General features: G+C 34.1%; 1 protein-coding gene across 1 annotated transcript; it reads left to right on the plus strand.

The window, feature by feature from the left end:
* Positions 1-1,813: 1,813 nt before the first annotated feature.
* On the plus strand, positions 1,814-12,458 carry LOC106073723 (mitochondrial fission regulator 2-like). The gene is made up of 9 exons (XM_013234356.2): positions 1,814-1,967; positions 3,837-3,968; positions 4,300-4,407; positions 4,525-4,649; positions 5,895-6,136; positions 7,319-7,626; positions 8,638-8,759; positions 9,993-10,161; positions 10,990-12,458. The coding sequence occupies exons 2-9, from the start codon at positions 3,891-3,893 to the stop codon at positions 11,074-11,076; spliced, it is 1,239 nt and encodes a 412-aa protein (XP_013089810.2). The 5' UTR covers positions 1,814-1,967; positions 3,837-3,890; the 3' UTR covers positions 11,077-12,458.
* Positions 12,459-12,913: the final 455 nt, after the last annotated feature.

A 12,913-nucleotide genomic window follows, 5' to 3' on the forward strand; every position in this document is an offset into this window, starting at 1 on the left:
CAATCTGGTACAAACTTTGTCACATGTAAATTATGAGTGAGTCTGGTGTGAATGTACACTCTGGTTTCTTATAGTTATAATGTTTTTTGTTTGGTGTAATGCACAAATTGTAAGACAAATTTCCTTACGGATAATAAAGATTATTATTATTATTATTAAATACAGACGTTACTTCAAACAAAAAACAAATATGATTAGGCCTACGTCCTAAGCGTCTGAGTCTTTCTGAGTATTTTATTAGGTTTTGGTTTTGTATTTGAAGAGTATGGTTCAGTGTTTTATGTAAAATTGCTACTCTACTTTAAATTTAAGTCTCCGAACTATCCTGAAGGCTTTCCAAATTTATCTATCACCGCCACTCATTGATCAGGGAACATGAAATGCACCAAGATACCTGTGTGTAGTCGCTGAATGAACTCTTTATGTTGTCTGTTGTATTTATGTGTATTTTTCTGTTGTGTTGTCTTTATATGAGAAACGAGTCCTTGTAATCACAACAAATTTCCGTAAGGATCAATAAAGCAGTCTTAGTCTTAGTCTCTAGTCAAATGTGAATATTCGTTTGTTATAAATCTCACTGCTCTACTTTGTGTCTGTTCCAGTTTCTTAATGTTTTCTTTAGTTGAGGCCCCAAACAGAGAATGCATATTCTATTGTTGGCCTAAACAAGGTTAAATAACATTTTAGTTTGTTTTTATTTGATTTATAAAAATTTCTTTTAATAAACCCTAATCATAGACATATATATATAGACTGGACGATAAAGAACAAATTATTATCGGAAATATTTGGGAAAAGATCAGTTTGTAGATCCACATCACAAACCTATATATCTTTGCCTATGTCTATGATTATAAAACAAAGACAAAATATTGGGAATATGGCAGTTTTGCACTTTTCAAAACTAAAGATCAAAGGTATATATTGGCTGAAATGTTAGTCCTAGAATTTATAGCTCAATCGCCGCCATTTTTTTTTCACATAGATATAGTACATAAAACATATTGACTCCCCCCAAATAAAAATAACTTCCTACTTCCAGTCTATATTTATTTATGTCTATGACCCTAATGCTTTGTTTTATTTTTAATAGTTTCATCAATATGGGGATCTCCCACTTCACTAACGCACACATATTAAATGGTACAGTACCACTTGCGATGATATCAAAAGACAACACAAAATGATGCGAAAATGATGCCCTGGGCTAAACGCACAATAGACCTATATCAAGTACAAGGCTAGCTCAAAACAGCAGCGGAAATTTCAAAGAATTAAAACCATAGACATATATATATTTATTTATGTCTATGATTAAAACATAACAGAAGCATAGTAACAGAAGATTCATGTCGCCAAAAAATTAAAACAAAAGCTTTTTTTTTTTTAACAAGAAAACAAACATTAATAATAATTAAATGAATATTAGAATAGCAAAGCATGAAATCCATTGAAGAAAGAGTGAGAGCTCTAGCTTAGGGACAGATACATTTTCCACCTTTGTGTGTGTGTGTGTGTGTGTGTGACTTTGGACAAATGTTTAAGTGGGCCGTATAACACCATGTCGGAGGCCGGATCTGGTCCGCAGGTGATATTTTGGGCATCACTGATTTAGAAAATGAGATTTTGCTCATCTTTGTATACGAAAAAAAAATTGTACTCATCTTTATGTGTAGATAAATGATATTGTGATTCGCCCTTGAATGTTTATTTTATTTTTAATAGATCTAATTACATCCTTGTTACCCTCTTCCTTCCCACCCTAATATGTAATTTTTATGACTAAAATCTAGACTCTAGGTACGAAAGAAAATCTGGCATGCAACTTTTCTTCTATTCTTTGGCAAAGAGGGTCAGGATTCGATTCGCGATTCATGTGATTGTGATCCGAGGGAATTTCAAAATAAATATGGCTGTATCCAGTGTATGATCACTCATGATCACTGTAAGACTGTATCCTAACTCAGGTTAGATAAAGAAGCTTGCGTATTATAATACATCTAAATCAAGAGGATTCTAGGCTAATTTAGATCAACGCATCTACGGTTACGACTCACGGTGTCTAGAATAGTTTAATCTTCAGTCAGTGACTCAGTAGTCGAGTCACTGACTGACCCCACTTCGACTCATTTTTCACTAAAAACTAAAGTAATGACAATTAATACAGACAATTAATGAATGAAAATGCTAAAGATCTAAAATCTAAATAGAAACCACTCGACTCCAACCAGCAGTGGCTGTAGACGAGTAGATCTAGATCTAGATGATCTATCTCTAGATCTACAGACTACTTAATCTAAATCTAGTACTACTACTACTACTAGATTTAACTAGATCTAGATCTAGTAGTAGTACATCTAGATCTAGTTAAACTTAAGCCTTCGCCGCTTCGGCCCTTTTGTTTTAAGTCGATCCTAATATCCTATCTCTAGATTTTCTAGATTATTCTAGCTAGATTATTCTAGATCTAATATCAATATCAGGCAATAATCTACTAGGCTTACTAGGTCTAGAATAACTAGTAGTAGATCTAGAATAGATCTAGATAGGTTATATAAATCATAATCATAGTGATAGATGTACTGACTACTGTAGTCCCATGCATACTCCTACTACTCCTAGACCTAGATATCTAGATCTAGTAACTAGTACTAGATTCCCTAGAGCCTAGAACTAGATTTAGTCTACTATCTAGAAACACCATTCATTAGTAAAATCACTAGAGTTAGAGTAGTTGGTAAAACCATGTAGATTAGTTAAGTTAGAGTTACAGACGGACACTTCTTACTTCTTGACAGAAGAATAAAAAAAATTAGCTATAATAAGTATAATACTATAAAATAAATACTAGAGTCTAGATCTATAATCTATATTAATATAATACGTAAAACACTAAACCATAACTTAAAAGAAAAACAAAACCCTATGAAATACTCAGAAAGACACACAAGGATCTAGAGGCACATTTCTTATTCCATATATTCATATATGCTTGAACAAATTTATACAAAAGTTCTCTGCCTTCCCTAGATTTAGATCTAGATATAGTGCCATTACTAGCCATTAGAGAATGGAATGGGTTGCTTGAATCAACCAGGAAAATCATCGATTTATCAGAGTTTAAGTCATTAATATGACTAGATTGACACATGAAATGGGTACAATGTAATTATCTTCTTTTTTTTTTTTGAAGTAACGTCTGTAATATAATATAAGAAAAGAATATCTATATAGTATTTAATCTAGAAATCTAGACTATAATAATATAATAGGCAATAGCCTCAACTTTCCTGACTCAAGCCTGGTCCTTGACCTAAAATGAAACAAGAATCTTTAAAAAAATAAAACTTGACTAGTAAACGCAACACTCCAGTAGGCTATAAAAGTAGGTCTAAATCTATGTATAATAGATTAGAATAGTTAGATGCTGTAGAGACTAAGTCTAGTTAGGATCTATAGACAGTCTAGATTTAAATTGAGTGAAACACTGAAAGTAAAGCCAATATGAGAAATTGAGAAATAAAAACTCTCTCTCCACTATTGTATGTTGGTGACATGAATGAAAATCTCTCGCGTATTTATTCCAATTTCAATTTTTTAACTTTCTGTCACCCTGTCAATGTCCTGATCATTTCAGATCTGATCATAGACAATGTAGAGGATAATATAAGGGACATGAGTTCCCTCCCTAATCATGCTGTCAAACATTTGTGCTGGCCACACTACACCCACATTAACCATGAGCTAACTTTTGCCAACTTGCCCTTAAGTTCTGAAAAGAAACCTCTTCAGGCATTTCAACATTTCATATATCTCCACTTTTTTTTTTCTTTCAGCATTCTAGATGTGATACATCAGATGGCAATGAAAGTGTTTGAACATTGTCAAGAATGACTGACGTTATAGAAGATTTGGAGATACTGCTTGCTAGAGCTATAAATTGCCTTGGCTGGATCCTCAATGAAATAGTTAGTATTCCTTGTTACACAGCTACACATTTCATGTTACAAATGTTACCTTTCAACTGTACATTGCTTGTTACGCAGATACACATTCCATGTGACATATGTTACATTTCAACTGTACATTGCATGTTCCGCAGATACACATTCCATGTGACATATGTTACATTTCAACTGTACATTGCATGTTACACGGATACACATTGCATGTTATACAATCTATACATTGCGTATTACACATGTTACACAGCTGTGCATTGCATGTTTAACAGCTATTTACATAGTTCATTATAATTGCAGATTACATGTCTACATTAATTATCTATTTTTCTTTTAGCATCAGCGGATACTCCAAAATCAACATCGACCTTTAAACCGAAGGACTTTGGTCAGATGGATATCTGTCTTTATGCCAAAGCCAAGGGATCCAAGACTGAAATTACTGGTGTGGTAGTAGAATTGTGTAGTATGTTAACTTTTATGTATAGCAATTTTATAATGTTATATCCTTACGTAAGTGTCTCCTATTTGTAGCTTTTTTAAAATTTGTGTTCTTTGACAGTCTGATCTGCAACCTGACCGGCTGGACAGATGGGCAAGCTGTGGTAGTCTGCTTTCAGTGGAATCATTTGTCAGTTTAAATGAGGTCATTCAAGAAAATCTGGGCAACAATTTTGTTAGATTCAGGTTAGAGAATTAGTCATGTAGTAATAGTGTAATCACAATTGAAAGCAGACTTGGTCAGTGATAATGTGTTGATGCAAGATTGCAGGCAAAATTACTTCTAAAAGAAATAACTTGATGGTAAAAGCCAGTCCAACTGATTGTGGCTATTGGATTTTTATATTTTTTCACTTGCCATAAATACAATTTTTGTCTTTTAGACTTTTCAGCTTTTGAACAACTATAATTTAATAATAAGTCAAAATTAAACAAAGACAGGAAGTTATTTAATAAATTATGGTACAAGCGCTAATTCCATACTTTCACTTTTGTCAAAAATGTAAACAAAATAACTGTAATCAGATGAAGTTAGATCTGCTGGCGTGCAATATACTATAAAACTATGGAACTTTCTTTTTCTAGAAAAAAAAAATCAAACCAGCCCTAGATATTGTCAAGGTGGGTTTTACGGGTATAGCTAGGGGATGATATAATGAACCAGGTTCATCTCCTTGCCAGACTAATGTATTAATTAAAGAACAACTGCAAACCAGGTTGCATAATATCCAAACTGTAAATAAGTGGTTGATGATAGTTGAATAGTAAAAAAATTTCATACCAAATACAGAATATGTACTTATCATGTGATAGGTTAATGCATTATTAATTGTACAAATGAACACACCTCTTCAAATACTACAGGGCTCCAACTTATCAAGGGTCAGTCACAGCTCCAAGTGCAAGCTTAAAAACCATGTACTCCATCGTAGCCCCTGAAACAAAGAATAACTTAGATGTAGCGATGTCGTTAATTATGACATCCGTACTGAAAATCAACCTGATTGATGCATTTCTGTACTTATGTACTTTTGAGTGAAAACTAGCACAAACAGAATCTACAGCCAGAATGCCCTCTCCGCTTAACAACTAAACCAATTAATAGCAGTAAAACATTTAAACTTTATAATGGTAGTGAAACATTCAAACTTTATTATGACAATAAAACATTAAAACTTTATAATAGCAGTGAAACATCTAAACCAAATAATAGCAGTAAAATATTCACATTTATAATAGTAGACAGAGTGAGTTGAACCTATTAAAAACATAGCAATGTGGATAATTGAAAACAAAAATTTAGTGAATTTATTTTCAGAATAAGAAATTATATCCATAACAAGCATGATATATGTCACACTGAAGAGTTGAAAAGTGGAGTTATTGTTAGTACAGAAATGTACTTATGTTGTTTTTTTTCCCCTATGTCAGGAGAGGTCAAGACAATGAAGATTCTGACAGTTTTGAGGAGCCACAGTTTGTACGCTACAGCCAAGATCGCCTGACGTCCACACCAAACATGAATGCATCATCATGCTCGAGTCAGATGACCAACGATTTGACTGCCAACTTGAAACTAGCTGAAATGGAAGACGAGCTTGCAGTTCTTCGTAAACAAATAGCAATGTTGGTGATGGCTCAAGAGTTAACACCTGTAAGCCAGACGCAAACAGGTTGTTATTATTTGCTCAAAATATTTACATTTTTGAATCCTATAAAGTCTTTCAAAACTCATAAGAACATAAAAAAAAAATGTGTATGCAATTTTTTTTTTCTGCAGTATAGTTTTAAAATACTATATGTAATAGTGATTTTGTAGGGTTGGTCACATTGGGACTAGTCAGGCATCTTCATTTTTTTATCCTTTCAATATACATCATCTTGTTCATTCTCACATTTTCATGAAATATATTTTACAAATTTACTTTAGTATTTAAAATTATTAGTACATTAAATTGTTTTGATGAAAAATATTTTGTATTTCTCAACTCTGACATGTATCTCTAACTCACCATTACATGCAATACTATCTCATAGGCTACACTGTCAAAACAGTGTATTTAGGTTGGTTTCTTACAAATATCTCATCTCTGCCTGTTGTCCATTCTGGGGCATAGGCCACCAACCAGCTTCCTCCAGACATCTCGGTTCTGGGCGAGTCTCTTCAACCGTCCCCACGTCTTGTCCATTTGCTTGGCATCTGCCTCCAGATCAAGGTGCCATGTATTCCTAGGCCATCCCCTCTTTCCTTGGGGGGTTCCAGGTTAGGTCTTGCCTTGTTATGTTGGATGCAGGCTTGCGAAGGGTGTGACCTATCCATCTCCAGCGTCTCTGAAGGATATCTACTTTGATGGGCTGCTGCTTTGTTCTTTGCCACAGTTCCTTATTCGAGATCTTGTCTGGCCAGCGGATCATAAGAATCTTCCTCATTGATGAATACCTGGATTTTTTTTCATGGTGGTGATGGTGGTTCTCCAGGTCTCTGCTCCATAAAGTAGTATTTCTTACAAATATTTTGTCTGATATCTTGAACATTGTACAAAAAGGTATACAGTAATACTTGTGAGGTTATGCTCATTGGCTACTTCCATTCTAAATATAGTAGAATTTAGGTAAAGGTACATAAGTGAGTTGTCTTGGTTGAACAATGTTCTGAAATAATTGTTTGTTTTTCATGTTAATTTGACATTTGTTTCAGAAACTAACAAACATTAACTGAAATTGAAAAAAAAACTAATAAATAATTATCAATTCTATATTTCATTATTTGTTTTAGCATTTAACAAACATTAACTAAAAAACAAACTTCTTCACTTTTTTTTGTTCTTATTTCTTAATTCTGTTTTTATTTTTAGATGAAGCTAGACCAGCAGTGAGTTACACTGAACAAGCTGTGGGCACTGAGCTGCCTCACTCCACTGACACATCACTGGAAGACTCGGGCTGTGAGAGTGAGAATCTACCCAAGTCAGCTTGGCAGCGCAGCACTACCAACATTGTGGCGTACCACCCAGGGAATCAAAGTTACAATGCCAACACCCAGGCCAGCAGAGATGATTTGGCCGGCTGCTTTTCTCATTGCAGTGTGGCGCCACCACCTCCCCCACCACCCTTGCCACCAAAGCCTTCAAATATTTCATCGCTTACATCTGTCAAGTCACAGGTAATTGAGCTTGCATATTTTATTTCCTTGATTGAAGAGCACAACAAAAGCATCATTTTGGGTTTCCACTTGCATCAAATTTAAACTGTTTCAGATGCATGTTTAACTTTCAACCATGACTGTCAGACTTATGACTGAATATATGCCTCTAAGAAAAGTATTGTGATCAGTGGTGCAGATAATGTAAAAATCTTCTATTTCTATAGCTGACAGTTATAAATGGTGTACAGTTATTTTCCTTAGGAAATGTTAGGAACCCATTAGAGTTGTGTTGACTCAGAGGTGTCCTAAAAATCCCATAATTCATAATGCCAGTCTTGTCCAATAGTCAAGCCTGAGATCTCTCTGTTTAGAAACCACACTGGATCTCTTATGCTGTATAAATATTCAACACTATAAAGTTTACATTCTTTGGCTTGTAAGTCATTTGCTTGCTAAATACTGACAAAGTGGGATGTGTGGCGGAGAGGCTAAGTATGCTTCACCTTGGCATGGCCACCTATCAAGCGGGGCTCTAGGTTTGACATCTCACTCATTCAGAGTTGAGCTTACTGAGCCTCAATAGAAAGCATAGAAAACCATCTTTCAATTACCCCTTTCCCCTCACTGGTCCACAAATGAGATTGGACCTTTGTGCTCTAAGCATGCTATAAGAAATGAAAGTTGGGCTATATAAAAAAAAGCTACTTAAAAAAAATGGCCTGTTAGAGTCAATTAAGCAGATTTGTATCTTGTTTTTTATCTTTGACATAGATGTGAACTGCATGAGGCATAAATAACTTGTTTCCTTTTGGTTCATTGGAGAAGATATAAAGCCAATGTTAATGTGGGTCTCATGTGATCAGCACAATGACCTAAAACATTAGTTTTCTATGACTAATATCATATACCCATTTAAGTTTTTATAAGTTAATCTCACCCCCTAAAATGTGGTACTGGCTGCCACAGTGTTCTGTTGATTGTGTCTATTATGTACCTACCATCACTTTATATGTTCGTGTCCTACAACAGAGTAAGACTACAGTCAATACCTGCCATCAGTTCAAAGGTGACAGCCAAAGTGTACACAGACCTAACGTAATGGCCCATGTGTTAAAGGATTTAAGTAATGTCAAGCTGAAAGCTGTACAGAGGTGAGGCAATTATTGGTGTACTCAAATCTTTTTAGAATAAAATCTAGGTCATTAGTAAAAAAAAAAATGAAATGTAACAAGATTGACATCAGTGTTTGATAATTCATGTTTTATTGTTTCATATATTATGACCAAAATTGTTTGTATTTAGCAAAATGTCCAACATTTGGCCTGTTTTGGTGGAATTAAAAAAAACAACAATGAACTATTAGGACATAATAAAGAACACACAAAACCTGCCCTTGGATTTATTTATTTAAAGAACTGCTTCAGCATTGTTGTAAGTCTCACTTTTGACTTTATTTAAACAAGTCCTGTGAGCCATCATTAGTTCTCTTGAGAAACAATTTGGTCTTAAAGCAAGAATGAAACTGAATTGATCCAAGTTGGTTTCTATGGTATTATTATGGGCATAATATTAATTTTAAAGACCTAGTTGTAATCTAGTAGAAATAGACCATGTCTAGAACAATAGAGATACTCTGTGACAATAATAGATAGCTTTTAGATATTATATTCTAATTAAATGCATCAGTTAGATAATTATCTTATCTAATATAATACAGACGTTACTTCAAAAAAGAAGATGATTACATCCTACGCGTCATGCATTTAGTCATGCATATTAACCAATGACTTAAATTCTGCCAAGTCACTGGTTTTCCTGGCTAGCTCTAATAGCTCTAGGGAAGAAAGAGTATTTGTACAAATTTGTCCTAGCATATGGGACGAGGAATGTGCCTTTATCTTTGTGTCTTTCAGAGTATTTTATTAAATTTTGTTTTTGTATTATTAATTATTATAATAGAAATGTTGTGGTACTATATTTTGTACCCAATTGAATTGTTGAAAAGATAAAACTCTCCAGCCAACATAACAGCAACACATTCTGTTATATGACTTAATGTCAATTAGATTGAAAGGTATTAAGTCAAAATAGCATGTTTTATCTGCAGCTCTTACATTTCCCGGAAACACAAAATATTGCCCCCCCCCACTTTTTTTTTTTTTAAGAAAGAAATGTGTTTTAATAATTGAAATTGAAATAATGTGTGCTAAACCAATGTTAAGAACATAATTCCAAATCAAATTGACTACTGCTCTTTTTTTTATGGTGGGAGGCAACATTTAGAACATAGGTTTTCTTGAATCGAGTCAGTCCTCTATTAAAGTCCTGTGAAATTCAATGGAATAAAGTTAGTATTTTATCACTAGCTTGTTGTAATCTTGTAGGTCACCAGGGGGTACCCCCATGAGAAGGAAACCTCTCTCTGTTCCTTCTGATCCTGCTTCAATCATTGCTCAAGCACTGAAGAAGAAATTTGCCAGTCACAAAGGCTACAGCTCTGACTCTGATCTGGAAAATGATAGCCATTCTTTTAGACAAGATCAGAACAGTTTGGTAAGCTTTATTACCTTTTGACAATAACATTGGAGAGTTTTCCTTTGGTCTGGAGTAAAGGAATTCACAATTGACTCATGATAGTGTCTGACACTTCATAATCCAACACACTCAGTAATCCAAGGTGGAGCCAACTCAATTAATGTATACTATAGTGTGAATATTTTTAGGATGAAATTATGCTTAAATTGTAATTTAATTTCATTTAGTACAGTGCATGAAAGTTGAAATCATGCTCTGTACCTTTAGATCAATCATTTTTTTCTTCTACGGTTGTTGTTTATTTTATACCATTGAAATTAAAGAGAATTATCAAATTACCTCATAAATAGAATTTAACTAAGTCAACTAAATATATATATATATATATATATATATATATATGATCAGCAAGGAGCTAGGGTTCCATCTAATGTTGCATTTATATTATAAATTGGTGAATTTGGGAATGCTCTAAATTATCTACCAGGCTTAAGGTTTACTCCTACTTTCTGCGATTTATGGGGCAGATGATGTAAAGTTCATATGGTTGGCATTATCAAGGGTATCAAGTGGCCAGCATAATGACCAACCACATTTACAATCCTTAACTAATGTCAGGGACCATTTAAAGTTGGCTGCGCTAAAAATCCTGAAATTCACATTCAAACTCTATACCCCTTGGTTAAGATAAAATTGCTCTTAACATTGTCCTTTTTTAGTGAATACATCTTGATAGTGGAAATATTTGAATGCAATTAGAGTCTTGGTAATGGAACTATTTAAGATCTAATAATTTGTATATGAAATTATAACCTGTTGTCAATTTTAATTAAAATTTTCTTTCAGACAGGAGAGTCCAAGAGACGGTTGAGTATTGACAACACATCAGACGGCTGGAGCCCTGCAACATCGCCACTAAAACTGTACAGATAACAAAGAATGATACAAAGTCATTGAAGGAGAAACTGTAACGCTGGCTAGGCTTCATATGAAATTGATTGGATTTCGTCCCGCTGTCCAAAAAAGATTGATTTGTGTGAATCAATTGACTTTACTCTGCATGTTTTCTTAGATTCATTTGTTGTAAGAGGATTATTTTGCCTCACATTGCATATGTCTGTGCCTTGGAGACTCCAGCATAATTGATCAAAGCTGTATTTCACAATAGAAATAATTCTTGTTGACTAAAACAACTTGTTTGAAGATCTCAGCCCTAGTTTGTTGAGTAAACATCATACTTGTTTAATTAGAGCCCTTGTTTTTTTTTTTTTTTAAATTTTGATTTGTCTACATTGTATTTTGTGATTTATTTTTTTTTAAAGAGGTTCTGGTTTGATATAACTATTGAAATTAATTAATTACCTTCCCTTGTTTCTGGAGGTTTCAGTTATGTTTCCTTAACCAAATATAAAAGTTCTTTTCTTTTCTAGAGGTTTGCACATCTTTATGAAATGTGATTTTATAGTTAATGATGATCTGTTTTAAAGAATACTCAAGAGGCTGAGTATTATTTGATTAACTTTGTTTTGACATTCTTAGCATAAACTATTTTAACTGCAAAGTGTCAAGAATAGTACATTTCTTATTATACAAGTAATAAAGTGTACTAGATCAATCAGTGATTGTCACAGCTTAAAAATGTGTTACCTGTTCTGCATAACCAATGTAGCCTTACTTAATTCAAAAACCTAGCCATTCACCCATTCATGTGGTCAAACTCTTCTGTCATCTAAAAAATATTCTGAATTTCTATTCCATGGTTTCCCATTACTATACCTGATGACATTTAGGGGCGGGGGGGGGGGGGGGGGGGGGGGGAGAGTTGTGAAAAGCTATACAACATTTTTTTTAAAAAACTTCTTTAATCATTCAATAATCATTCCATTTGACATCAGTAGCATCCAGTCAGATTGTTATTTAAAAATTTTAGGTCATCGAGTGTACATCTACTTGCATTGTTTGATCCATGTTAGGAGAAAAGAGTCTAGAATGTAGGATGTCATGAAATGGTGCTCACATTTTTAAGTCCTGAACGAGTCCACATTGTCTGCCAGCCTGCACTGCCAGACACAAAGTCAACTGCTGTTGATTCCTAACATGTCAGGACAGTAGACACACACTCTAGAGTTATACAAGCACCGACAGTTTTCATCTCTTGTCATTGCTGACAACATTTTTCATGTTACTCTCAGCATTTATTTCTTTGTTTTTGTTGTCCACAGAGAAATAAGCTCTGATAAGACTAAATGAATTGTACATTACCAGTAGGACCCAATAAGCATTATGCAAATAAAAACTCTTGATTCGCTAATTAATATGCTTTATGTTCTTTTATTAAAAATTTTTTGTCTTTAAATGTTTTTTCTGTGTTCTTAGGTCATGTCTGTATTTTTGAAAATGTTAACAATAAGTGTGATACAGTTATACCGGAGTCTTTTTTTCTTGTTTCAAAAGGTTTTATTTACTTGAAGTAACAGAAATTCTGAACTTTCAAAGTGTTTTGGTTTTGCTCTTAGTTTTATATAGGCAGCTCTTTACTTCTTTCAATTGCTTTTGTATAGGACAAGTTTCATGCTTATAGCATTCTCAGTGGCCTATGGGGGAGGGGGGTATCTGTTTTTGTGTGCTCAGCAAACACATCTCTGCCTGGTCGTGCGGTTTGCGCGCTGGACTGTCATTTGGATTTATTGAAGGTCCCGGGTTCAAACCCTGCCTGCTCCCATCCCCGTCGTCCTGCGGGAGGTTTGGACTAAGAAGTAAACTATCTTCA

Source organism: Biomphalaria glabrata, chromosome 5, assembly GCF_947242115.1.
Source record: "Biomphalaria glabrata chromosome 5, xgBioGlab47.1, whole genome shotgun sequence".
Classification (NCBI taxonomy): domain Eukaryota; kingdom Metazoa; phylum Mollusca; class Gastropoda; family Planorbidae; genus Biomphalaria; species Biomphalaria glabrata.

Bases quoted from the DNA above. Each gene is read 5' to 3' on its own strand.
- LOC106073723 (XM_013234356.2), top strand. From the start codon at position 3,891: ATGACTGACGTTATAGAAGATTTGGAGATACTGCTTGCTAGAGCTATA. The intron at 3,969-4,299 runs GTTAGTATTCCT...TTTTTCTTTTAG, and splicing joins GCTGGATCCTCAATGAAATA to CATCAGCGGATACTCCAAAA. The intron at 10,162-10,989 runs GTAAGCTTTATT...ATTTTCTTTCAG, and splicing joins GACAAGATCAGAACAGTTTG to ACAGGAGAGTCCAAGAGACG.